Source organism: Anser cygnoides, chromosome 3, assembly GCF_040182565.1.
Source record: "Anser cygnoides isolate HZ-2024a breed goose chromosome 3, Taihu_goose_T2T_genome, whole genome shotgun sequence".
Classification (NCBI taxonomy): domain Eukaryota; kingdom Metazoa; phylum Chordata; class Aves; order Anseriformes; family Anatidae; genus Anser; species Anser cygnoides.
In genome coordinates, this window is record NC_089875.1 from 6835707 (window position 1) to 6862076 (window position 26370).

A 26370-nucleotide genomic window follows, 5' to 3' on the forward strand; every position below is an offset into this window, starting at 1 on the left:
TTAGAAGCCTGGTAACCTCTGTCACAAAAGGATTGTGTCTTGTTACAGCATTGTTAACCATGCACAGCACAAGGTTCACACAGCATCTGCTTCTTGCTAATTCGTTCTTTGAAGAGGAACTTGTCTTGCCCACAGATAATCCAAAGCTAATGACGAGCTTTTGATTTCCAAAGCTTCTGAAAGTTTGCATCTTTTCCTTCTTGTAGATATGTATCTAGTGTTTAGATATTACCACGGACAGTAGAGGAGTCTTGTCTACCACGTAATTGTGTACTGACTGGGCCACTGAAACCCTCTACTTACTACTCATGTAGATCAGGAAATTGTCAAGTCTCAGACCCACAATGCTCCCTTTTGCTTTGAGGTTGGATGATTTTACTCTTTCCTTTTTATTCTGGGATGACAAGTTTCTGGTTCTATCCTCCCTACATAATAAATCACTTAATTGTTCATAGATGCTTAGAGCTTGCAGGAATGTTTTCTTCCACTAAACCTGTCCGGAGGATTCTCACAAGCGAAAGTTTTCTATGGACAGGAATACTCCTAATTTTAGTCTAACTTTTCACTTTAGAGGAGAAAAGGGAAGTCACAGAGGAACAGGATCAAAGACTAAGTTTAGTCACAGGTATGAAAGAAGAAAGTATTTTAAAAGTATAGATTGCCAAAGGCTGAATATTAATTTATTATAGTCTGAAAAAGAGAGATCAGTGAAAATACAGTAAAGCACACAAGAAAGTCTCTAAATCAAAGAGTTCCATATGAAAACCTGAAAAAATATAACATTTTACTGAATTGGATCAGAATTACTTACACATTAATCACACATTAATCATTTACAGCTGATAGATTAAGGAAGCTGCACCTTTGTCTTCAAAAAATTTGAGAAGAATATTATAGTTTATTTCAGCACCGACTTAATGCCTTAAAATAGAAAGTTGTAGTTTCCTATTTTTTTAAAATATCCTATCTCCAAGAAAACCCTAAGAAGTGATCTATTTTCTACTCCTTCCTTACCCCCCCCCCCCCCCCCCAGATATGTAATTAGTTGATTGATTTCCACAATGAACAAGCTAAAGATACATGTTTTGGCATTAAAGTCCTGTGTTCGTCACTTGGGACACATTTTAATTTCACAGGCTGTCCAATGTAAAAGCTAGGAAAGTCCTAACAGAAGGATAGCCAAGCTGTTGAGGGGGACAAGTTTCTTTTTCTTTCCCTTTGTCTTCCTACCTTTGGGCATCAACGCTATTCACATGAACATGGCAAGCAAGGTGTAGCTTGAAAAGGAATTCCATTATCAGCAAAAACACCGCAAACATTACAGCTTGAAAAGATTGCAGAGGCAGAATTTCTCCCTTGTAATATACTTCCCAGTGTTATTTGGCTCTATCTCAAAACCTATTTTTCATGAGTCTGTACATACTGTGAAAAAATGTAATGTTTTTTAGTTTAATGACTAACCCTTATTTACAGTTATTTAAATTACATGCTTATCTTAAAACCTTCATCAATAGTGTTTATTGGTATGTTCCCACCTGTTTTTCTCTCAGCCGTGTTACTGATTTCATTCCTCTGTTCTTTTCTTCCTAAGAAAGAAGTAATTAACATATATTTTCTGAAATCGTGTCCATCTGTTTGCAACATACCAATAAAGATATACTCAAGCCTACCTACAACATTCCATGAGTGGTCTCATCAAAATTATATTAAGAAGGCCATTCCCTTGCTACTGTTCAAAACAATCCCCACAGATATGGCATAGTTATATTGTCGTTTTCGTCACCCAGTCACTGAACAAAGACATCTAATCTGCTCCCCATTTGCTCCCTTAGCTATTACTGTCTTCCAAGTTTTCCCTTGTATTGAACTTCTCACTTTTTTTCAAGGACATATCAGTTTGTATTTTTCCTCTCTACTCAGTTATGTTCAATTCCCTGTTTCCAAGGTTTTTGGATTTTGTTATTTCTTACTACAGCTTATAAAACATTCTAACTTAATCTTATCTGTAAACGCTGTTAATACTCTTTTTACAACCCCTCTGAAATCATTGATCTGGGATTGAGAGAGGGAGTTAAGAGAATCTTAGTAGATAGGATGCTGATTAACGAATACCTAGGTTGTTGTATTGAACTAGTAGGTGTTGCTTAATGTCTTTGCTTACTACTGTGCAAATTAACTGAAACAAGAAGTCTTGGGGCCCCTCACAAAGGATGGTTCCTGATAAAAACAGGGAACCTGTCTCAAGAACCGGCTGAGGCCGACCCTGTGGTTTGGACAAGAGCCAAGGAGCAGCTGAGTCTGCACAAAGGCAGGAAGTCAACTAGTGGTGATGAAGAAGAGTCATCAGCCTTCATCCCTACGACCCCTGGCGACCACCACTGGGAGACACTGCACAAACGTGGATGGGAGGAGCTTATGGAAATGACTTCTTGAAACTAATTTTAATACGAAGTGGGGATAGGTTATGCATACGTATAGGCGCATTGGGAAACTTCATGCACACTTAACTCTTTACTGCATATAACCAAGGCAAGTTGCCATGTTGGGGTGCGCACAACTTTGGTGGGACTGCCCCCCCATGCTGCCCAGCGCTGAATAAACATACCTACTTTACATCTTACTGATTGTGGAGTCCGTTTTCCACACATCAAGATGTTCATCAAGACAGATGAATTGTTTTCTTCCATACAAGAATAAATTAAAGTGCAAAACTAGTTTGGCCAAATTTGGACTGGGAAGGTAAAGAGCCAAAAGTAATTGAAGAATAAGCTACATACATTAGAATCTCTACCAAAAGAAAAAAAAAATAGAACAATTAAAACAACAGCAGATGCTCAATGAGAAGAGGAATGCTTAGGTGGGGATTAGTTCTGCCATTTCTAGAATGATGAAGTAAGCTTGTAAGGCCAGACCAAGTTCTCTACATTCAATAATTAGCCCATCATATTTTCTGGTCCCATTCCAACAGAAAATCATAAAACTAAGCTGACAGCTGCATGAGAAAGTGTGAACTACGAGGCCACCCAACATCTTTCCCTGCTTTCAGAAGAAAGTCTTCACAAAGGACATTGAGTTGTCAGGCAAGAACTCGGCAGAAATCCTACCCCCCCAGCTTCTGAATAGGTTTGGGAAAGGACCTTTACTGAAGAATGAGGTAGAGGCTGAAGCTGTTTATAGTGACACTGGTGACATTAACAGATTGCTTGTTGTGCATTCCCCAGACATCCCTGGAAATTTATAGCTGGCAATTTCCTCTGAATGCCTCATTCCCTTCATTTCACCATTACACAACACCTGCCTTTGCTTTTCCTTTCCCTTACTTCCCTTAGCTGCCTCTTTCTCCCCTCCCTGCTCTGCTTATTAATCCTACATCGAGTTAGTGTCATGACCTCTTTACAGGGTGATGGTTTTTCTCCGACTTGCACGACATTATCTGCTTTTAGAACCTCACCTTTCTGTGGTACACACCACCTAATGCTAGTGTACTACATTAGAAAATAGTCCTGCTTCTGACAAACCTCGAGAGACCAAAAGTAAGCATTGTTCAAGAAGCTCTTCTGCTAAAACTGCTTATGACAAACTACTGAACTGATAGAGAAAATTTATGGGAAGAGTGTTCAGAAACCCCAAAACTATCAGAAGTAAAAACAAACAAACAAACAAACAAACAAAAACACTTGCATTTGAGATAACAGGAAGGAAGAGTGCTACATAGCTTTCCAGCTTGAAGGTGAAAGCTAGTAAGCACTTCTTGCTAATCCACATCATCTTTATTTCGTGACAAAATCAGAACAGTGGCCCATCCCTTCACCCATGAACAGCATATGCAGGGATTAGGAAAACATTCAAAATATTCTTGCTGCCACAAATTGTGGGGCCTTTGTGAAGAACAAATAGACTAAACTATTCACTTAATTCTGCCTACACCATTCCTACCTACACCATGTTTGTAGCTGGTTTTCATGGAAAGTTGAGATCTCCTCATAAAAGGTAGGAAAGTAGATCCTTCAAAGTCTCTAAAGACATGGGTGTTAGGTATTACACAGGACTAATTTACATTCACTTCAGTTTTCCTTTGGCAAAGGAAAACTAAAACTAAATACTCCCACTTCCCAACTTCACTCTCACTGTATTATACATTTCTTCCTCTGCCCAGGGGTTAGTATCAGTGATAGTGGCATACATTCACAAACACGTGAAAAATCAACTCACAGCACCCAGGTTCAAGATCAAGTAGCAGAGATTTGATTCTTTGGGAAAGATAAATATATTAAACCTGTAAACACTCCTCCAATGAGGTTCCATCATATAATACGTGCTAGTGGGGTACAACATAACTAATCACTTCAACATCTATTTCTTTCAGAGGCCACAAAAGATTTCTGACAGCATTTATTAAAATCAAAATTAGTGTTGTGAATTGAAGAAAATCATCCGACCATATCAGGAGTTAAACTATGTTCAAAGACCAGAAATAAGCAACATTTTCACATACAAAAATATTAGTGAAAGTTATATACACCAACACAGAACTTAAAGTTCTCTCAAATCACTCAGACTGGAAGGGACCTTAGGACATCTCTGCTCAAGCATCCAACCTCCTGCTCAAGCCACAACACATGCTGAATTCAGACCAAGCAGCTCGCAGCTTTGTTATGCTTATTTTTACAGTGCAGTGTAGTTCCCCCATCTCCAGTAGGAACCTCCCACTTGCATTTATGCTTGTTGCCTCTTGTTCTTCAGCCATGCATCTCAAAGAACTTGGCTCGCCCTTTCCTGTAAAATTATTCTGGGCACTGGGGGGCTTCCTACAGGTGTCCCCTCAGCCATATCTTTCCCAGAAAGAAGCAGTCCAGCTCCCTCAACCTCTCCCCCTTCTTATTGCCTGGCCTCTGAAGAGCTCCCATGGCGTTTTCAACGTTTCTTGTACTGAAGGACCAAAAACCAGGCATTGTGCTCCAGATGCAGCCTAACAAGAGCCAAGCTGAAAGGAATAATCACTTCACTTCATCTACTGGCTACACTCCTGTTGATACAGCCCAATACAGTTAGCTTTTATCACTACCAGGGCACATTGCTGACCTGAAACCTGACCAAGTTTTCCTGTTGATTTCAGCAAGGCCTAAATTCCAGACTGAACATATAATAAAGGAGACAACAGACAGGGAACAGTGGCAACAAAACACCAGGCATAAGCTTACAATAACGAGCAATGGTATGTGTATTAGAAAGAAGTCGAGATCAAGATACATTTATCCTGCTAAAAGACCTGTTTTTTGTATGACTGCACTCAGTTTCTGAACCACCCTTTACCAAGCTTCTTACAGAAGAGAGGAGACAAGTATTCTGTCTTCTCATACTACAGTTTGTTAGTAACAGCCACAGCTTGCATTAAGATACGAGGGCCGTTTCCACCAAAAAGTTTGAGTTATTTGAAATAAGCCAGTGATAACTGCTTCCTACTACAGGATAGCTAGGAACTACCTCCCTGCTCAAGCACAGGATATAGCTTACAAACTTGCCAAACTAAGGCCTGGTTTACTGTTATGATTTTTAAAGAACATATTTCATTCTGTGATGTTACAGATGCAAGCGTGAAAAGCTGCATTTAACCTTCCATCTGAAATAGCTAATTTAAAGAGAAATAGTGAACATTCAGTTTAACAAACAAATCTCAAGGATTTGAACTCTTCTCCTGCATAAAAATACAAACAAAAGAAAACAGAAAAGGGAACCTTCTGCACAAGCCAAAAGAGTTAACAAAATATCTGACTTCCTGGGCTCTGACATCAGTTTGTTTTGAACACCAGGGCTAGCTAGAACATCAAAACATACATAGACATACTGTTTATTCTAAGTGCTAGAATTACAACCCTGTTTTTAACCCATCAGCAACTTGCTACATCTATCCATTCTGTGTTTGAATTGCTTACAAATTCAATCCAACCAGTAGCAATGCTATCCTCATTCATAAGTCACACTGCCAAAACTACAGATTTATTTATTACTAGACAAGTCAAGCCACGACACTAAGGTAAACAAGGCGATATAAAGCATTACTTGCTAACATCATGACAGATGTCACAGGATGCAATTACTTTTATGTGTGATTAAAAATGTGAGCGTCCATATTCCAACTATTCAAGTTCTTAAACACTTCAAAAACTCCCCTCCCCTCATAAAAAAGATATGATTTATGAATCATATGCAGTAAAAATTAAGCTCTCTGCTGTAATTGCTTTAAGACAACTATTATTTGTAAGAAAGCCTCAGAGTTCCATTTATGAAGGGCAGAGTAATTCAGAATTTATGAACTTGACTACAGAAACAACATCTATCTGTGGGTAACAAAGCTTCCACAAACACCTTCTTGAATTAAGGCGAGTTAATACACAACTTTCAGTCACACCTCCTCCTGCCCCTCCATCTGACCTGTGACTATCCTGATGGCATGGCAATTTCTTCAGAAATATATCACACAGGACCTAATCTGGGAACGTATGGTCTTGCATCTCCTCAGCTTCTGCCTGAAAAACACATATTTGGATAACAGTGTTGTTTACCTGGTCTTCCCAGAATTATATATAAAAACACAACACAAATCCACAAAATGAAGACCAAGGAATAAGAACCCCCACAGCACTTTTGGAACCCATAGGGCAGCTGAGAATCATAGTTATGACTAGAATATAAAGTAGTTGTAATTACAATTTTCTTACTGCTAGAAATCTTTTGGGAATCACTACAGGAACAACCTTAGTGTCAAATTTCACAGAAGGAATGGGTTAAAGTGATAGGAAAAAACAGTTCTTGCACACAGCCCACCAGTTTCATGGCTGAACACATACAATATGTAAAGGTGGAAAGCTAACAAGAAGACTTCAGAAAAAGCAGCATAAAGTTCCTTTTTGTAATTTATCAGCAACAGCACAGTCCATAACTGTCGAGCTCCTTTCTGCTAAGATACGTACTTCACACCACCAGTAATTTAGCAGTGATCTTTATTTACATCATTTGAGATTTTCTGCATGATCTTGCCCTATGTCCTACATTATTACTATTAGGGAAGGCAACTATACTGAAGGTAGTTTTCCTGTATTAAGATGAGCTTGGTGTTGCTAGGCTAAGCATTGTTTTAATGACTTGGTTTTGACAAGCTTTCTCTTTGGTGATTCTCTACCAGTGAGGAAGTGCCTGTTCAAATTGGAAACATAATACATCATTGCTCAATATTGAGTATTAATCATGTGAAATGCCTTCCTTTTTTGGACTGTGATCTCAAAAGCTGCCTCAGCTAAAGAAACGAGTGCACTGGGGAACAAATAACCTACTGAGAAGGTATAATTCTTAAATTCAGTTCTGAACTATTCCACATACTTCACAATTTCATAATCTCACATGGCATTGCAGAGCTAGTAGATTAGTTCATTTAACATAACAGAATAAGCTCCCAGCATGAATATATATAAACCTATTAACAGACCCTTAGTTGAAAGGGTTAGCTCCCACATAAACCTACCAGCTCCTTAAACTCCTTTCTAGAAGTTAATTGATTTTTAAAGAAGCATGAAGCTTTATTTGAAGGCAAACTTTAACATACTGGCAGCAAGCGCTCAAAACGTTATATATGCTGTCATCTATAATTCAAGGAAAGTTAAGTAAATTGTAGAGATTTTTTTAAGTCACCGGTGTTCTCTGATAAAACTTCAGCATTCACATAGAAAAAAAATCAGAAAAAGTTTATTAAGCTAGTGCTGTAATTATCCATTCACTTAACAAATATTGAAATGTTTTTGCCAATGACAACAGTTTTAGAATAATAAAGTAGGAAAAAATTAAAGATTTATGTAACTTGAAGTAATGAATTTAGTGTTACTGAATTCTTCATTTTATGTCTGCACGAATTACTCTACAAGACAGACATTTTGTGGACAAGTGGTCCCACAGGAAGCCACCTTCTCTGTTATTAGCCTCAGCATGCTATGGCCAAGCATTTCTTTCTATACTCCTTTCCATTCTGCTATTTTTTTATTATTTTTATTTTTTATAAAGCCATGGAGAACTTATCGTAGCAGGTTCAACCACAAGCCTCTTAGAGCCTGTAGACAAAAAACAAACAGTAATTGAGAGGCTTATATTTCACATGCTAGGAGCTCAGGCTATTAGGGCAGACCACTTGAAACCATAACTGATACAGAACACATACATGTTGACAAAAGGACACAGACCCTTCTATGTCTCTCCATTTTCCAATTCAATTTTGTAACTCCTATTTTAATAACTCAGTGAGGAATCAAAGGGCTTATTTTCATTGAGTTAATTTATTAACTTCTATGAGTGCCATTTTATTTTACAGGTTGCAATAATCTATTATGTAAGAGTGTAGTTTAGCAAACAACACTAGTAGCAAAAATTAACACCTATATACCCCATTTAATACTCTGGGGCAGTTAGTCTCCAAGACTGCTAAAGAAAACATACACCTTTCCAAAAAAAAAAACAAACTAGTACTCCCAAATCTCTACTGTGGTTCCACTTTGGAGAAAAAAATAAGCACAGAAAAAAAAGAGCAAAAGCAAAAGGTACCAGCACAGTTTCTCAAGACAACTGCAAGATTAGTTTTTCAGTTCAGGAAAAAAAAAATGAGGATGACTTTAGAAGACTTTTTGTGAGCAAAATTCAGCATTTCTAAGAGGATAGACTTCCTTGTGAAGTCTCAAGCTGAACACACAGAAGAAAGTACAAATCACTTTAAAAAACCTGTGCAAATGAACTTAAGCATAAACTTTCCCTGCCTTCCAACTGGCCATAGCTCTGGTGAATAACATCTCAGAGTGCTATGTAGGAAGTTTCCTTTAGTTTCTACCAAGAGAATATGGTATCCTACAAACTGAAAGTACATCTATAAACAGTTCCACTGACAGTATATTGGTGTCCCAGGACTATCATCAAAAGGAAAGCTTTACTTTAGACTAGGTGGTAAGAACTGCAATGCTTTTTCCTAGGATAAATATTTCACAATTATCCTCCCCCCAGAAATTAGACCTTTTTGTAAGAACTCTAGAACCCTCCAGATAAGGTTTTGAAACATGAATGCAGATACCAAGTACTTTCACTGAATGCACGTTGTAATACAGCACATTTGTTTGTACAACAGAACTCACACGAGGCTGTTTTTTGATACTAAAGGTGCTAAGTTCATTCCTGCACTCCTTTTGGTAACAGCAAGATGCGCAACCACAGCTGCTGAACCTGCATTACCCCTGAGAACCCAGTCTGTGCCCTAAGATCACCCCATTCATTCCCCACATGTGGCAGAAGAGTGCTCCTTGTTCAGTTAAAGCCTTCTCTCTCCTCTGCACCAGGCAGCCGTGCCCAAAGCAGGCTGTGGGGCGCAGAGATGCCGCAGAGAGCCGGACACCCCCAGATACATGGCCTGATGGTGGGGATGAAACCCCCTTCATCCTCCAGAGGCCTTACGGCAGGATAGGGGCCAGCCAGGGGGTGCCTGAGGCAGCACCCTATGCCCTCAGAGCCCAGCCTGTCCCCTGCCGCCAGCCTGGGCCCACCTCCCTCGGAGGGGCTCCCTCTGACATGCGGAAAACAGACTCCACAATCAGTGAGATTGTAAAGCATATATGTTTACTGAGCGCTGGGCAGCACAGGGGGCAGTCCCACCAAACTCATGCGCACCCCAACGTAGCAACTTGCCTTGGTTATATGCAGTAAAGAGTTACGCATGCATGAAGTTTCCCAATACGCCTATACGTATGCATAACCAATCCCCACTTCGCATTAAAATTAGTTTCAAGAAGTCATTTCCATAAGCTCTTCCCATCCACGTTTGTGCAGTGTCTCCCAGTGGTAGTCACGGGGGGGGGGGGTTGTAGGGATGAAGGCTGATGACTCTTCTTCATCACCTCCTGCCTTTGTGCAGACTCAGCTGCTCCTTGGCTCTTGTCCAAACCACAGGGTTGGTCTCAGCCGGTTCTTGAGACAGGTTCCCTGTTTTTGTCAGGAACCATCCTTTGTGAGGGGCCCCAAGACTTCGTGTTTCAGTTAATTTGCACAATAGTTAGCAAAGACATTAAGCAACACCTACTAATTCAATACAACAATCTAGGTATTCGTTAATCAGCATACTATCTACTAAGATTCTCCTAACTCTCTCTCTCAGTACCCCCTTTTCTAAAAAGTTAGTAAATTCTTTTACTACCTCTAATCTTAACACAGTGTTTCCCTATCTAATATCCTTTCAAGATATTTGTTAGACTCAAGTTTCTGTCTTAGTTGGTTCTTTTTCCATTCACTGTAGAATCTCCTGTACTCTTAAAAACACCGTAAGGTACATCGGATCACCATGCAAAGAACCATGGACAAAACTATGACCACGATTATTGTGATAAACAACTGCTTCAGCCATGTTAGGTTTGGCAACCAGGAATTCAATTTTCTACCAAGTCTGTAAATCCCCAGGATGTATCATCCTGGGCTACTGCATGCAAAATTTTATTCTTTTCCCAAATCTTCTCCAGGTCGGTCTCAATCTGTTTTCGTTTGTTTACATATGCATAGCAAGTTTGGTTTATGACTGTACATAATCCTCCCTCTTTGGCTAAAAGCATATCTAATCCCATCCTATTCTGAAGCACTACTTTGTGTAAGGAAGAAATTTCTTCCTGCAATGCCGAAAGAGCATCAGCTGTGGCATTTTCAATAATTTCCAACGTGGCTGAGATATTTACAATAGCTTTTTCTAATTCACTTACACCCAGGGACGGAATTAACCACCTTACAAAACCATGAAATCCCGTAGGCCTCATCATGAGAGGGTTATCCAGAGTGGTACGTGTTCGTCTCCATCAAGTTTGGACTATTCCTGGAGGTGGTCCAGTGAATATACCCCCTCGAGGACTGAAGCAGTCCCCTATACAATGACCCTTCCAATTTGAGGGCAAGCTTTTTCTAGCATTCCCATCTCCACATAACCAATAGAATCCTATTTGTAACTTGCAGGTTTGCGTGAGAGGATTGAGGCCTGAGTTCATATTATCTTTTTTATCGGCACATATTGTGACTTTTGCACCATAACCTCTAATTTTAGTAAGATTAAAAGCTCCTACATATTCTGCCATACTGCAGTTGTCGGGTTCCTGGGCTAAATGGCTAAGTGGACGTGTACCTGCACATGGGGAACTATCATTTAAACATCTGGTGTATATATTAACATTCTCACATGGGAGTAGTTCAAATCTTTCCTCTAGATGTTTATGAGCATCATTGCCAAATGGACATGTTCCATTTCTTGGGTGCGCAAAGGTCAATGTCCAATCCATACTGGGTATACCCCGTACTGGGAATTCTAGGTTGCCTTTAGGCAGCAGCGTGCACGCCCAACAGTCAGAAAGGTTGAAACTATCACTCCACTGCCTGGGTGAGTTTCACATAGGTATTGTGCTCCCACTGTTCAGTTTCCTTTGTCAATGATACCATTAAGACCGTGAAAAATGTAACTTTCCTGGTTGCACCTGAGTAACCTTCCACGGGGTCTTGGGTGTCTTTTTTACTCTGGTGGTCTGCTCCTTGATTCTGTGAAAGAGGTATGGAGTACCTGGAATGGTCCTTCCCACTGTGGTTCCAAAGTCTTTTCAGCAAGAGACTTCACATACACATAATCTCCAGGTTGTATATTGTGCACTGGTCCATCCAGCCCTCTACCCCAAGTCCCATTGACGTGCTTTCCAATTTTGTTGAGCTGTTTACCTAATGCCACCATAAAGAAGGTCATAATTTCATCCCCAGCTTGCATGGATATTCCTCTCTGTATTCCGTAGGGTTGTCCGTACAAGATTTCAAAGTGGTTTAGTCTCTCCTTCGCCCTTGGTCTAGTTCATATATGTAAAAGAGCTAAAGGAAAAGACTGGAGGCCAGGCCAAATTTGCTTCTTGTTCCAATTTCACAATTTGCTGTTTGACTAAGTGGTTCATTTTTTCTACTTGGCCACTCGACTGAGGGCGATATGGGGTATGAAGTTGCCAGTCTATACCCAAATGGCGGCTAATTTATTGTACCATTTTTGAGATAAAGTGTGGTCCTCTGTCAGAGGATATAGCTGCTGTAATCCCAAAACATGGTATTATCTCTTGTAGTAATATTTTAGTTACCTCCTGAGCCTTGGCTGTTCTGGTTGGGAATGCTTCTGGCCATCCTGAAAAGGTGTCAGTTAATACCAATAAATATTGATACCCCCCTTTTCTTGGGAGTTCTGTGAAATCAATCTACCATTGTTGTCTGGGCCCATTACCTTTTCCAATTTGGACCATTTCTGGCTTGGGGGTATTCTTGGGATTAGTCTGGAGGCAAAGATCGCATTGCTGAGTTACCTGTCTCACTGTAGTGTATAGATTTCTGGCCACAATTTCTCTGATTAGATGTTTATACAGGGCCTCTGCTCCCCAGTGCCTCTTCCTATATTATTCTCTACCAAATGCCATATTAGGCAGGAAAGAATAATTAGCTTTCCTTGTGGGGTGAGAGTCCACCCTTCTTCGTTATATGACCCTTCTAAATCTGAGATGAGTTTCTGACCCTCTTTAGTGTATTCTGGCGTACCTTCTAGGGAAATTCGTCCATCAGGGATCAAAGCCCCTTCTGTATTTACCTCAGTTTTAGCTACTTGTTTTGCCTCTCTGTCTGCCAGCTCACTTCCTCTTTCCAATTCTGAGCTCACTCACTGGTGTGCCTTAATGTGCATAATCGCCACTTTCTCAGGGAGTTGGACTGCCTCTAACAGTTTCAGGACCTCTTCTGCATGCTTTATGTTTTTGCCCTGAGAGTTTAATAATCCTCTTTCCTTCCAGATTGCTCCTTGTGCACGTACGACCCTGAAGGCATACTTTGAGTCTGTATAGATGTTCACAGTTTTGCCTTGGGCAAATTCCAAGGCACGAGTCAGAGCAATTATTTCCGCCTTCTGTGCAGAAGTATTCATGGGCAGAGGCTTTGACTCCATTAGTTCTTGGCTGGTGGTGATGGCATATCCTGCATGCCTCCTTACCACTCAGAACATAGCTGCTTCCATCCGTAAACCAGTTCTCCCCATCTTCCATAGGACTGTCTCTCAGGTCCAGACGGCTTGCATATGTTGCTTCAATAGTCTCCAAGCAGTCATGATGCAGTGGTTCTCCTGTGTTTCCACTGAGGAAAGAAGCTGGGTTGACAATGTTAGTGACTACAATCTCCACATCATCCTGTTCTACCAGTATAGCCTGATATCTCAGGAATCTTTGAGGAGATAGCCTATGTCCACCTTTTGCTTCTAGTACTGTGGATACTGTGTGGGACACTAGGACAGTCATTTTCTGACCCAGGGTAAATTTTCAGGCTTCTTGTATGTTCAATATTACTGCTGTGACTGCTCATAAGCATCCAGGCCAACCCTTTACAGTTGCATCAAGTTGCTTGGAAAAGTAGGCAACTGCTCATCTATATGGGCCCGGATCTTGTGCTAATATTCCCAAAGCAATCCCCTGCTTCTCATGGGAGAAAAGAAAAAATGGCTTACATTGGGAAGCCCTAAGACCAGGGCCGACACCAAAGCCTTCTTCAGACTCAAAGGCTTGCGTGGTCTCCTTGTCCCATTTAAGGTGTTTCTGATCAGTGGTTGTTAGTGCATATAGTGGTTTAACAAGCAGTCCATAGCTACAGATCTACAGTCGACACCACCCAGTCATTCCCAAGAAAGTCCATAACTCCTTTACTGTCTGGGGTCTCTGAGTTTGCCATATTGCCTCTTTACAGGCCTGTCCCAAAGTTCTTTGTCCAGCACTAATTTCATAGCCCAAATAAATCACCTTACGCAGTATTACCTGAGCCTTCTTCCGGGATACTCGGTAGCCTTGGAGTCCCAAGAAATTTAGCAGACTCACCGTCCAGCCATACAGCCACCCTCCATCTTGGTAGCAATCAGGATATCACCCACATATTGCAATAGCTTCCCTTCCTCAGATGGGGCTTCTCAAGATTCCAGGTCTTTTGCGAGTTGATTACCAAATATGGTAGGGCTGTTCTTAAATCCTTGTGGCAACACCGTCCAAGTGAGCTGAGTCTTACGTCCACTTTCAGGATTTTCCCATTCAAATGCAAATGTTTTGTGGCTGGCTTCATGCAGAGAGAGGCAAAAAAAGGCATCCTTCAGGTCTAAAACAGTAAACCAGGTTAGTTCAGGTGTCAATACAGTTAACAAGGTATACATATTCGCTACTACTGTGTGAAGGTCTTCAGTGATCTTATTTACAGCTCATAGGTCCTGGACCACCTGATACGACCCATCAAGTTTACAAACAGGTAATATGGGGGTGTTGAAATCAGACTCACATTCTTTCAATAATCCAAATTGTAAAAATTTTCCTATTACTGGCCGAATTCCTTCCCTATCTTCCTTCTTTAGAGGGTATTGTTTAACTCTTACCGGTTGTTGACCTTCCTTGAATTTAACCTCAAGAGGTGGAGCATTCTTTGCCTTTCTGGGTACATCAGTGGCCCATACCCCAGGATATACTTGGTCTAGAATCTCTTTGCTGATTTTTCCTTCGGTGGGAAGGCTAGTTAGGGATAGACTCAAAATTTGAATGTACTGCTGATCTTTTACCTTCAGAGTAATTTCCCCTTTTTCAGAGGTAATCTTTGCACCCAGTTGTCTCAACAAATCTCTCCCCGGAAGGGCTTTTGGGGAGATGGGCATATACAGAAATTTGTGGGTGCCCCCATTGTTTTCCCAATTTGTATTTTAGAGGCTCACAGAAATATGCCTTTTCACTTTGGCCAGTTGCCCCTTTCACCATGATATAGTAATTTCCCAGGGGCATCAAGGCCCGAATCAAAACTGAATATGTTGCCCCTGTGTCAACCAAAAATTCTATTTCTTGTTGTTTCTTCCCTAGCTTCATTATAACCAGTGGATCTGCTAGGGTAGATTCCTGAGGTCCCCCTCAGTCTTCCTTCTCATGGGCTACTATTCTCTCCGTCTGGTAGCTTCATCCCCTTTCTTCGTTTCTTGGACATTCCTTTTTCCAGTGACCAAACTTCTTACACAGAGCACATTGATCCTTGCCTAATTGGGACTGTTCTCATCTAGGCCTCCTTTCCTTCTCTTCCCTGACAACCGCCACCAGTCTCATTTGCCCTTGTCTATATCCTTCCTCTCTATTACTAAATACTCTCCATGCTTCAGCCAGCAACACTTCCAGATTTCTACTTTCTGTAGGACGCAACTTCTGGAGCTTGCGCCTGATGTCCCCTGTGGACTGACCCAAAAACAGGGAGGTTAATTGTTGTATTCCTACCTCTGACCCAGGATCCAGTGGTGTGCTACAGCATATTACATCCCTCTGTCAATCCAGAAATTCGGACAGGGACTTAGAAGGACTCTGTTTAACCGCATATAAAGCTGACCAGTTTATGTTTTTGGGGATGGCCTTCTCCATTCCCTTTGAAATCCACTCCTGATATTCCTTCAATTTTTCCATATACACAGATCTATTAACATCCCACTTTGGGTCTTGGAAAGCAAAGTATTCCTTAACGTCCCCTCCTGTAATCCTATAATGGTTTTCAGCCAAATTCCCTGCTGTTTTGAAAATCAGTTGCTTCTCTGTCTCGGTCATGTACTCATTAATAATAACTGTATGTCCTTCCAGTCAGGGTTATGCTGTTTTACAATGAACTGGAAATGTTTGGTTACACTTATCGGATCACTCCTGTAATCCTTCGCAACCCTTTGCCATTCCCCTAAATCAGTGGTGAAAAAAGGTACTTTGATCAGCATCATCCCACCATTAGGCTCTATCGCCTCTCGGAGAGGTGTTTGTAAGACTACGGGGACAGATTTCTTCCTAGCACGGGAAGATACAGGACTGTCCAGGGGAGCGGATGTTCCATCCGAGTCTACACCCTGTTCCTGTGGTCGAGGGGGAGGCTTAAACAAATCCATTAGATCTTGTTCTGGTGCCTGATGAATTTTATCTGCTTTAGTACACCTTTGTCCAATACTGCATGCCGAGCAACACCGCCTCAGTTTACCTCTAAGCTCTTTCTCTAAGCCCTCCTTCCATACGAGGACTATACTGCATGCCAGACATCTCTGCGCGATTTACCAGCTGCCTTGGCCACGCATACGACTTACAGGCCCTTCTTATAACACATACCGTTTTATCCATGCCTTCAGGAGGTCGTTCTCTGCTCCCATGGCGAGCAGCTGGCTGCAGAGGCTCCTCCAAGGAAAATGCTCAGGGGGAACCCAGGGGTGTCCGCTCCACAGTCGATCCCACGGTCAAGCAAAGAACCTCCTGGCTGGCTCACCAAACTGACATGCGGAAAACGGACTCCAGAATCAGTGAGATGTAAAGTAGGTATGTTTATTCAGCGCTGGACAGCACAGGGGGGTAGTCCCACCAAAGTTGTGCGCACCCCAACGTAGCAACTCGCCTCGGTTATATGCAGTAAAGAGTTACGCATGCATGAAGTTTCCCAATACGCCTATACGTATGCATAACCAATCCCCGCTTCGCATTAAAATTAGTTTCAAGAAGTCATTTCCATAAGCTCCACCCATCCGCGTTTGTGCAGTGTCTCCCAGTGGTGGTCACCGGGGGCCGTGGGGATGAAGGCTGATGACTCTTCTTCATCACCTCCTGCCTTTGTGCAGACTCAGCTGCTCCTTGGCTCTTGTCCAAACCACAGGGTTGGTCTCAGCCGGTTCTTGAGACAGGTTCCACGTTTTTATCAGGAACCATCCTTTGTGAGGGGCCCCAAGACTTCGTGTTTCAGTTAATTTGCACAGTAGCAAGCAAAAGACGTTAAGCAACACCTACTAGTTCAATGCAACAACCTAGGTGTTCGTTAGTCAGCATCCTATCTACTAAGACTCTCTTAACTCCCTCTCTCACCTCACAGGAGCTCCCTCACAGGATCTCACCTCAGATGCAGCTCCCCTCACAGGGGCTCCCCTCTCTCCCCTCACAGGAGCCGACCCCCTCCACCCGCACCTCCCGAGGCGCGAACCCACCGCCGAACGGCCGGCCGCCAAGAACCCCACGCGCCGCGCACGTCACACTGAGCCGCCGACCAATCACTACGTGCCGGTACCTGCGCCCGCCGTTTGTGAACTGGAGGCGGGCCCGGCGTTGAGCGACAGCTCGGCTCGGCCACTCAGCGTGCAGCGGCTCGCCCCCCTCTCCTTCCCCCCCTCCCGCTCGCTCCCCCCGCCCCTCCGCGGCTCAGCGCCGGACGGACAGCCGTGCCGACCAATGAGCGCGGAGGCCGCTGGCGCGGCGGCCCGTCGGGGGACCAATGGGAGCGGCCGCTGGGCGGAGGCCCGAGGTTTCCAAACGCTCCGCGGCGCCATGGGCCGCAAACTCAACCGAGATGGAATCTCCCGGTCTGAACCGGTTTGAGCCGGTTCCGCGCCTGTGGCACTAGGAGGGGGAGCCGCGCCGCGCTCAGTCCCTGCCGCCGCCGCCGCCGCCTCGGCCGCCGTGCGTGCGACCTGCTCACAGGGGGAGCCCGCGGGGGGGAGCCGCCGGGGGGCGAAGTTCGCTGCGAGCCGGGGGGCGGGCGGCGGGGATGGGGCTGCCCTGAGCGCCCGCCGGGCTGAGGGGAGGGCGGCGGCAGCGGGACCAGCGGCAGCCCCCGGTCGCTAGCACCGCCGGCACTGCGGGGCCCGGGGCAGCCGGCGGCGGGGCAGGGAGCCGGAGCCAGAGCCGGCGGGGCCCCGCGGAAGGTAGAAGCGGCCCAGGGGGGCTCGGCGGCGGCGGGGCGCCCTCACGGCCCCTCACGGCCCCGGGGACCGAGCGGAGAGGCGGCCGCGCACCTTCCCCTTGATTTTTTAATTCACTTCGGGGATCGTTTTTTTTTTTTTTTTATCGTCATTATTATTTCTTTTTTTTTTTTTTTTTTCCCTCGGCGTGTGGTTAGAAACTTGGCTCACCTTCCCCCCCTCCCTCCCCCCTTACTTTCCGAAGGAGGAGGCTGCGAGGATCACGGAGGTGAGGGCGCGGAGCGGGCCGGGGGCGGAGGGAGGGCCGTGAGGAGCCCCCGAGGGCTGGGGGCCAAACCGGGGGGGGTGTGAGGGGGGTATTGGGGCCCGGGGCGGCGAGCACGGGGGGCCCCAGGCCGGGAGCGGGGCCGCGGTGGTGGGCTTGGGGAGCTGGGGGGGCTGGGGGGGACCGGGGGGGGGGCTTGGCCTCGTTACGAGGGGGGCGATCGGGCCGGGGTTGGGTCCGTGCGGGGGGGAGAGCCGGGCCCTAATCTGTAAATTATTAGGAGTGGAAGTTTCCAGAAATATTTTTGTGTGTCTGTGCAGCAGTATTGAAACGTCCGCCCGCGTCACGTGGGGGCCCTGTATAGAGCGCAGGGCTGGAGCGGAGGCAGGCAGGGAGAGAGGGAGGGAGGGAGGGGAGACAGGCAGGGAGGGAAGGAGGGGCCCCGCCGCCAGCCACCCGGCCCCGGGCCCCCACCGGAGCGAGCCCGGGGCCAGGCGGCCCCGCAGGAGGAGGGCGGCAGGGCCTGGGCACAGCCTGGGCACCGCGGGAGGTCGATCCCCCCCCGCGTGCTCCGTGGGGCAGGGAGGGAAGGGATGGGTGCTTTGCCATCCCCGCCGTGCCAGATGCTCTGCTGACCAGCGTGGGGCTGGAGGAACGTCCGAAAGATGCAAGGAAATGGTTGAAGGAGGGTGCCTCCCTCCCCTCCGGTGCTGGGATGGCGTGCGTGGGGCAGAGCGGCTCACCCAGGGTGTCCTAATGGCTGCCCCCCGAAGCTCTAGGTACCTGCAGTGGAGGTATGCCTCGGGCTCAGTCTCACTACTACGAATCAATGGTTTCGTTCCTGAGCGGTTTCGTTCCTGAGCTCAGCATGCTTAAATGAATCGGGTGTGTCTTAAGCAGCTAATTGTTGTTTTAAACTGAGGGTCCAGGGTCATGGAGAGTTGGGATAACTATGTAAACAGTTCTCTGCAAATGCAGTTCGTTTGACCTTCGGTAGATGTCATGTTCTTGCTGTGCTGTAGTTTAGTTTTTTTTAACTTTGTTTCTGTTACCCCACTTATTGCTAGTGTTGAAGAATTGGTGGTGGTGGTGGTGGTTAGAGGTGAGGTTTAAAACTGCTCGCATTCAGGCATGACGGGGAAAGTGTAGGAGCATGGTATGCCAAAGGCTGTGAGCTTTGTGTGGGTACAGTGCTGGGAGCAGGAGATCAGGTTGGTTGCCGTTGGTATTGACCACAAAGCCGCCATTTCTGTATTTCAGTTTGCAAGCAGGCAGGTCATTTTGAAGATAATGCTGGGAGTGGCAAAGAGCCCTATTCAAAACATTTCCTTTTTGCCTCCATGTGGTTAATAACTTCTGCTTGTCACGTGGCTGCTCGTTTGTCTTCTTAGGGCTGCGTATAAACCACTGAAGGGGGCTCAAATCTAAAATGAGTGGCCCTACCCAAGGAATCACAGATTTAAAACATTCCTCATGGTCTGAGGGCTGCTTTCTCAGCTCCCGCTTCAGCCATGGAGTGCAGATGCAAAAGGAGAGGGGCGTGCCTGCGAGTACGCGCGTGTCTGGTGGGAGCGATTGCTCTCTACGCTGCAGAGCGTATTAATTGGCTAGATTTCCTCCTTCGAGTGCTGCTTGCTGCCCCTCTGCCAGGTGAAGTCTTGAAGTGTCCTTTTAAGTTAGAAGAAGGAAATTGGCTTTCCCTGCCGTTTTGTTCCTCGCTTCCATACTTAGTGATTCCCAAAATTTTCAGAGTTGGGTGGAGGACAGATGCAGGGTTTAATTAATTTTGGTTTCTATTTGATGTTTATTTCCTCGTATTTTTCCAGGGAGATGCTGTAAAAAGCCTGACTGGATGATGCCATGGACCCCTCAAAATGATTACATTAGTGCAATAATACTAATTGCACGAGTTATTTATCCAAAAAATTACTAAAAGTTTTTTTTTTCAGTTAATATAATTCTAAATAGAAGCAGACAAAACTGCTTGATACTACTTGCAAATGTACATTCTAAACAAAAGATTTTCCCTGTCTGCATGTTACTGTAGGACTTTCACTTAATTAGCAATTGCATGGGTTGAGTCACAGGTTTGTCTTGCTCTTCACTTTTAAGCATAAGACTTAAATATGTAAGGGATGAAATGAATTCTTATTTCCCCATGAAGCTATTCAGTCAGAGCAGAACTTTTCGGTTGCCCTAAAGAAGGGGTGGGCTGGGTAGGTTGATTTCTGTTGTTTTCCATGTGAATGCAGTTTGTTTCCAGAAGAGATTGATTGTATCTCTTTGAATACGCTGATAGTGCTACTGTAACTTCTTGAATGACTTTTTGAATGACCTTACAGTTTTCCAAACTTTGGAGTATTTCTCAAATGAGTGGTTCAGTGTGAAATTTGTATTTTTATGGAAGGCTCTGAAAAGGAGGGGGAACCTCAGAGAACTGTAGATAAGAGGGTAGGAATGTGTTACAGTTGCTGTGTGAAGAGGGGAATAAACTTCAGCTATTCCCAACAGGGGTCTGGTTTAAAAGGAGTGGAGTGTAGCTTCTGATCCGCACTTCCTTGGGTTTTGGCTTGTCTTGTTGTTTGGGGGTACCTTCATCTTGTACCAGTTTCTGGTTCGTAAGCATCTTAATGTGCGTGGTTGCACGTGCTCCACCTAATTTCATTTGCAAAATGTTGAGGCTGCTAGTTCTAAGGCAAGGAGTTGGTGTGTTATGGGACCTGAAACCTCCAGCAGGCTTTTCCATTCCAGTGTGAAGTTCTCTAAGGTGGTATGCTGAATTAACTGTCACCTTACTTCATCTTGAAATGCTTTCAAACAGGCAACTGTCTTAATTTCAATGGCAATGTCTTGCTTGTATGTAGATAATGTGAGCTCTTTATTCAAGTGTATGAAAAATGACCTCTGTGGCTAACTTCTTACCAAGTTTGTAGATTGTTTCACTTCCGTAACTGGTTGTTTAAAAAGCTTTCAGAGCCAGATGTGCATGTTGGCCTTGAAAGCTTAAAATTCTACTGAGATTACTAGTACGGGTTTGGGTCGTGTTACAGAATCATGGAATGGTTGTTACTGGGTATTTCTACCAGCAAACTTACTGGTTTACAAATATTCAGGGAACTGTAGGGGCTGCTGCCTGCTTGGAAAGAAGTTGCTCAGCTTGCTTGATAATGTGGCCCATTGATTAGTCAAACTGCTGTTATGGGTTGTGCCTGCTGAACACCCAGAGAATTTGGTTGGGGCAGTAATATGTGAATTTTAAGTATGGGTTTGTCCTTGTGTTTAACAACGGTGGGAGTTCTGTGTATTTAGTGCAGCCTGGTACTACTAATGTAGTTCATCTCAATCAAAGGAGATGTTTAAATTGAAGCAACTACTTTACAACTGCACCTAGTAAGTTCTTATGAATTGATCAAAAAATTCTTTATTTTTCAGTAATCTATGCCAGCAATTATGACAATGTTAGCAGACCATGCAGCTCGTCAGCTGCTGGATTTTAACCAGAAACTGGATATCAATCTTTTGGACAATGTGGTGAACTGCTTGTACCATGGAGAAGGCGCACAGGTAATGTGGACTTTGAACCTATGTGTATGGACTGTGTTTGACCTTATAGCTAAAGTGTTGAGCAAAATTAATTTATTTGAATAAAAATCAGTAATATTAACAGATTTACTCTGCTATTGACTAGAATATCCGTGGTGATTTATGTGCCCTTGTTTAAAACAGGCCTTTATGCCCATTGAAATAACAGAAAAGTGTTAGTTTAATGTGCGTTTTCATTTCTAGCATGCCTTCTGCTATTACAAGAGATGAGCAAGTACAACTTGGTAGGGGTGTTGTTGCTTTCAGCTCACCTTCTGGGCCTTTGTTCATCAGCAAAGTTTGAGTTAATGTTGTGGACAGGATTGTGAAGCCATAAACTCAATATTGGCCTCACTGAAGGATTGTATTTAAGAGAAAAAAGTGTTGTTAGGATATTTATGCTTATAAAAAAGCATATTACATGCATTAAGAGGAGATTTTGTCTTTTTATCTATTTTTTCCCCATTACTGTTCTCTTCTGCATGGATTCTTCTTGTGCTCTTCTCAGGACTTAGTGCAAATTGTGAAATTTGAGTTCAAATCAGGGGAGTGTGTGTGTGTGTGTCTGTGAGCATATGTTGTCTTGAAAGTGAATTTTATATCGCTTTTATCTAGTTTCCAACTACTTGGGAAAAAAGGCTTAATGTTGAAAGCAAGTATTTCTACAAGGGTGTTGGCATAGATCCTCTTCTGGCGAGTTTTCATTGTCCATGCTTAAGAAATTGGGAGTTTCAGTGTCATGCATCTTACTAAGATACTCTTGCACAACAATAAAAAGTGAATTAAAATGAGACAAAGTAGCTGATGCCTTTCTATTACTTCCTTCCAACTATTGGAGTAAAAAAAAAATACTTGCTTGAACTTGTTTTGTATATCTAAAAAAAGGTTGTGTAAAGCTTTCTAATGTGAATTCCTGCGGGTTCTAAAACCCCATGTTTCTTTTTGGAAATATTTGTATTTTCAGTTTTCCTAAATCCAAGTAGTTATTAGCTGTAGTTTTTTAGATGACTGTCACAAAGTGGCTTGTAGCTTTTGCCTTCGGTAGCATGGACTTCCGAGTGCTTGTTTTGTAAGTGATATGCTTGTTTACTGTACTGACTTACAAAATAGGCGCTGTTTGTAATATTCTTTAGTCTGAATTGACCTTAAAATATAGGAAAGAGATATAAGGGGAGTAGAGGATTAACACTAAATACAGTGATCAAATGGCCATTGTTGTATTGGGAGTAATTGTTTCATATAAGTCAGCTGGGTATAGTTTGGTGTATCTAGAAAATCGATGCAATGAGAAACAAATGCAAGAGGAGGCTATTAACTGGCAAAAGGGGATCATGATATAAACTTACAAGTAAATGGACTAATACGTTAAACTTTCATGTAAACCTGGCTTGCTATTTTAGTATTTTCCCAAGGGTACAGATGTTTTTCAGTGAATGTCTGTAAGCTTTTACCTCTTCCAAGAGAAGTTCAAAAGTTCCTGCAGGAAAAAGCACTTCATTGCAGAGTCTGCCAGTTCAGAACATGGCTTAAAAGGTGATGCAAGTAATAGAAATTGAGGAAACTAAAGATTGGAATATTAACAGCATTATGTCTGCAACAGGATATAATAATGTGGAAAAAGGTTTAGGATGCAGTCTGGATAGCCCATGCTGAACTTGCTTTCAAATCCACCTGACTTCTTTCCCATAATTCTTAGCATGTCTCCTTCTGCTTAACTCTTATTGCTGCTTGGAAAACTGTCCGCAGATCTGTGTTAGACAAGTAAAAAGCTTTGTTCTGTCCTTGACTTCTAGATTTTTTTTCTGTTCTTTGCTTTTTTGGTGTACTTTCTGAAAAGAAAGAATGCCCCTAACACAACTGAAGTAGCTTTGGGACAACTCAAATGGATGTTTAGCTGTGTTCATCCCAGACTCTTAATTCCATGGGCCTGTTAGGCATTTGCATGTTCGGAGAGGTTACTTGTTTGCTGACTGACTTTTCTGTAGCAATGATACAGTGAATCTTCGGTCTTGATTAAGCGTTACTGTTTGTATGAAACTATGGGAGCTGATGCCCAGTAGTGTAAGGTGTTGGTGGGTATGAGAGTGAATTTCACAAGGCTTGGGAGAAGGATAGTGAGCATATATGTATCTTGTTGGTATGCACGTTTGATCCTGTGATATGTCACTGGTATTAGAAGCATCAAGGAGGGTCAGTATAAAAATGTGCCCAAGTTCAGCGTGGCAGTAATACAGTGATTCTTTCCCTCTTGAATTGAACTGCATCAGAACTGCTGGATGTTTTAGCTCTGTGGTACTGTGAGAAAATGGTTATACTGCCTTTTTAAGTCAAAATAGTATCCAGGTGGTACTGCTCCATGTTGAACCTACAGGGACTTGCTAGTCCAAGTCAGTATCAGACTGGGGAATGTTCTGCTGTGCTCAGTTTTCTTCACTAGGGATGTCAGTATTGTATAGATGCCTTTAGACATCATTTTTATGTGCTGTCTTAGCTTTGGATTTTAATTCGGTAAATTCCATACCAATTTGGCTGTTTCTTGTGTTACATGTGTATTGATTTTGAGTCTTGATGGGGTTTCTGTCTTACTGAACAAGTGTGGTTTTTTTTATACTAGTTGATAATTAGCTCAAGTATGTTCTTGTAGCCAACTAGGGATATGGATAGCTGTAGTAAGGTGTAACTGGTGAAGTTAAAGCTTTATCTGCTTTGTAATTCTGTTGAATTGGCTCTACAATGCAGTGGGAGAGCAAATTAATCTTTGTGAATTGCCACGTAACTTTTTCTGATAACTTTGAAAATGTTCATTCTGTTGAAAGGCAGCGTCTGGTGCTTGTAGGTGATGTAATTTGCTGCAGGATTTGTCAGTACGCTGCATTTTTGGAAATGGCTCACATCATTTGGCTTAAAAAGATTTTTATGGACATCCGAGCCTGAAAAGGATACCTAAAATGAATTCACCTGTTTCAATGCATAATTGCTTCAGATGAGGAGTTTTGGCAAGTTATTGAAGCCATAGTACCTAGTAAAATAATTGGTTATGGCAGTCCCAAGGAGGAACAAACTGTTAACATAACTAGCTGCCATGCTGCCCCCCAGTAAGTAGTTACTGTTTTTTGTAAGCTATTGGATATATCGAGGGATTCCTCACAAGCAGGGATTGGAGAACTTCAGTTCTGTTCGGTGATTCTTCGAAATAAAATCAAAAGTTCATATATCAAGAACTTTGCATCACGGTGCAGTACTCCTTAAAGCTGGTGTCTTACATGAACGCTTCCAGTAGAACTAGAAAGTTTGGGTGCCCTGGAATATAATTTTATCTAGAAGACTTTCTTGGATGGCAGAAAGCTTTTTGCCCTAGTATGTTGTGTGGTTTTCTCACATGTTCATTGCTGGCCTAGAAGAGCTATTCAAGATGGAAGAGGGAAGTAAGTCAATGACCATCTTGCACTAGTGCGTTCCTTGAATTTGATTGTTAAAAGACCTTGACTGACACACAGAAGGAGGTTTAAGTGACCTGTTGCTTCTGGTTTAATTCTGACTAACTCTTGGATACATGATTTAAAGGTGACATAATATATGAATGTCTTAGCTGATAGTATATTTTTTTCTAAAATAACCCAATGCTAATACTATTTTTTTCCCCAAACTTGTTTATAGCAAAGAATGGCTCAAGAAGTCTTGACTCACTTAAAAGAACATCCCGATGCGTGGACAAGAGTTGATACTATTTTGGAGTTCTCTCAGAACATGAATACCAAAGTAAGCAAATCAACTTTTATTTATTTGGTTTTCCTCTTTCTTCCATTCATAAACTTTGAGGAAGGTATCTCATTTTTAGCCATAGGCTTTCTTGATTCAAACCACATTTTTTTATTGTCTTGTTCCAAAAGATGGCTTTAGAGAAGAACCATAAATGGACAAAATATTTAAATCTCCTCTTCTATTGACAAGTTTTTTTTTCCTTTTAAAAAAAACACAACTAAATTGGAAATAGAATTTTTCTTTTTTTCTAAGGCACATACATGCGTAATGCCAGTTCCAAAGATTGGTATATGTATACATCTGAGTAATGAAAAGTCTCCTAGAGCCACATTTTGTCCTTGGGAAAGTGTTTGGCTGTCTTTGGTGTTAATGAGAGCCATGTGCACATAACTGAGGAGAGAATTTGTCCCTAGGTATATTGAAGACAAAATAGAAACCTTATTAGGCCAAGATTTTGAGCAGTCGATGAAAGTTAAGCACCCCAAACTCTTTGTATTATTAGATTAGTCTTTACTAATATGCAGAACGCATTTGCTTTGTACTGCTATTTGAAATCCGTCCATCATGGTAGAGACTAAAGGGACAGCATTCAGTATTTGTCTACCCTTTTAAAGGCTTTACCAAGATTTCTGCAGTTGGAACAGAAAAGTTGATTGAAATGTGTTTTCACTGTCTTAAGTTTGATGATTACCTTAAGTAATGGACATGCATGTTTTTCTGCTTGATACACACTGTGTTCGAACAGAAAATTATCATGGTTGGATGGTGTCTGAATTCAGGAGGTTTTCATGAAACCAGTTCAAATTTTTTTTTTATTGCTCTAAAGCTCAGGGGAAAACAGCTGAAGGAACTTCCTCAAAGTGCTAACCTATAAGTAACAGTGTTTGCCTGTTTGCTTGCCTGGTAAACTTTGCTTTTTATACTGACAGACATTACTAATGTTTAAGTTGATTTATCAACAGTATTTTTAAAAACTCAAATTTGT

At 42.8% G+C, this 26370-nt stretch overlaps 1 protein-coding gene and 1 long non-coding RNA gene across 5 annotated transcripts in view; one reads left to right on the forward strand and one right to left on the reverse strand.

Moving 5' to 3' along the window:
• Positions 1 to 9620: 9620 nt before the first annotated feature.
• LOC136790590 (uncharacterized) lies at positions 9621 to 17231 on the reverse strand. The gene is made up of 2 exons (XR_010830842.1): positions 16206 to 17231; positions 9621 to 14199 (listed from the first exon to the last, which is right to left on the reverse strand). It is a non-coding gene; the product is annotated as an uncharacterized lncRNA (long non-coding RNA).
• Positions 17232 to 17385: 154 nt separating this feature from the next.
• The window catches only part of XPO1 (exportin 1), a 38997-nt gene continuing 30012 nt past the window's right edge, over positions 17386 to 26370 (forward strand). Inside the window, exons 1-4 of one of the 4 annotated variants that reach the window (XM_066995355.1) lie at positions 17386 to 17534; positions 18021 to 18044; positions 21474 to 21605; positions 25281 to 25382. In XM_066995355.1, coding sequence (XP_066851456.1) covers positions 21480 to 21605; positions 25281 to 25382 — 228 coding nt within the window. In that variant the 5' untranslated portion in view covers positions 17386 to 17534; positions 18021 to 18044; positions 21474 to 21479. Of the gene's footprint in view, positions 17535 to 17973; positions 18045 to 18659; positions 18836 to 21473; positions 21606 to 25280; positions 25383 to 26370 lie in introns of those variants that run through there. The other 3 variants (XM_066995354.1, XM_013182181.3, XM_013182182.3) reach the window with 3 other exon arrangements.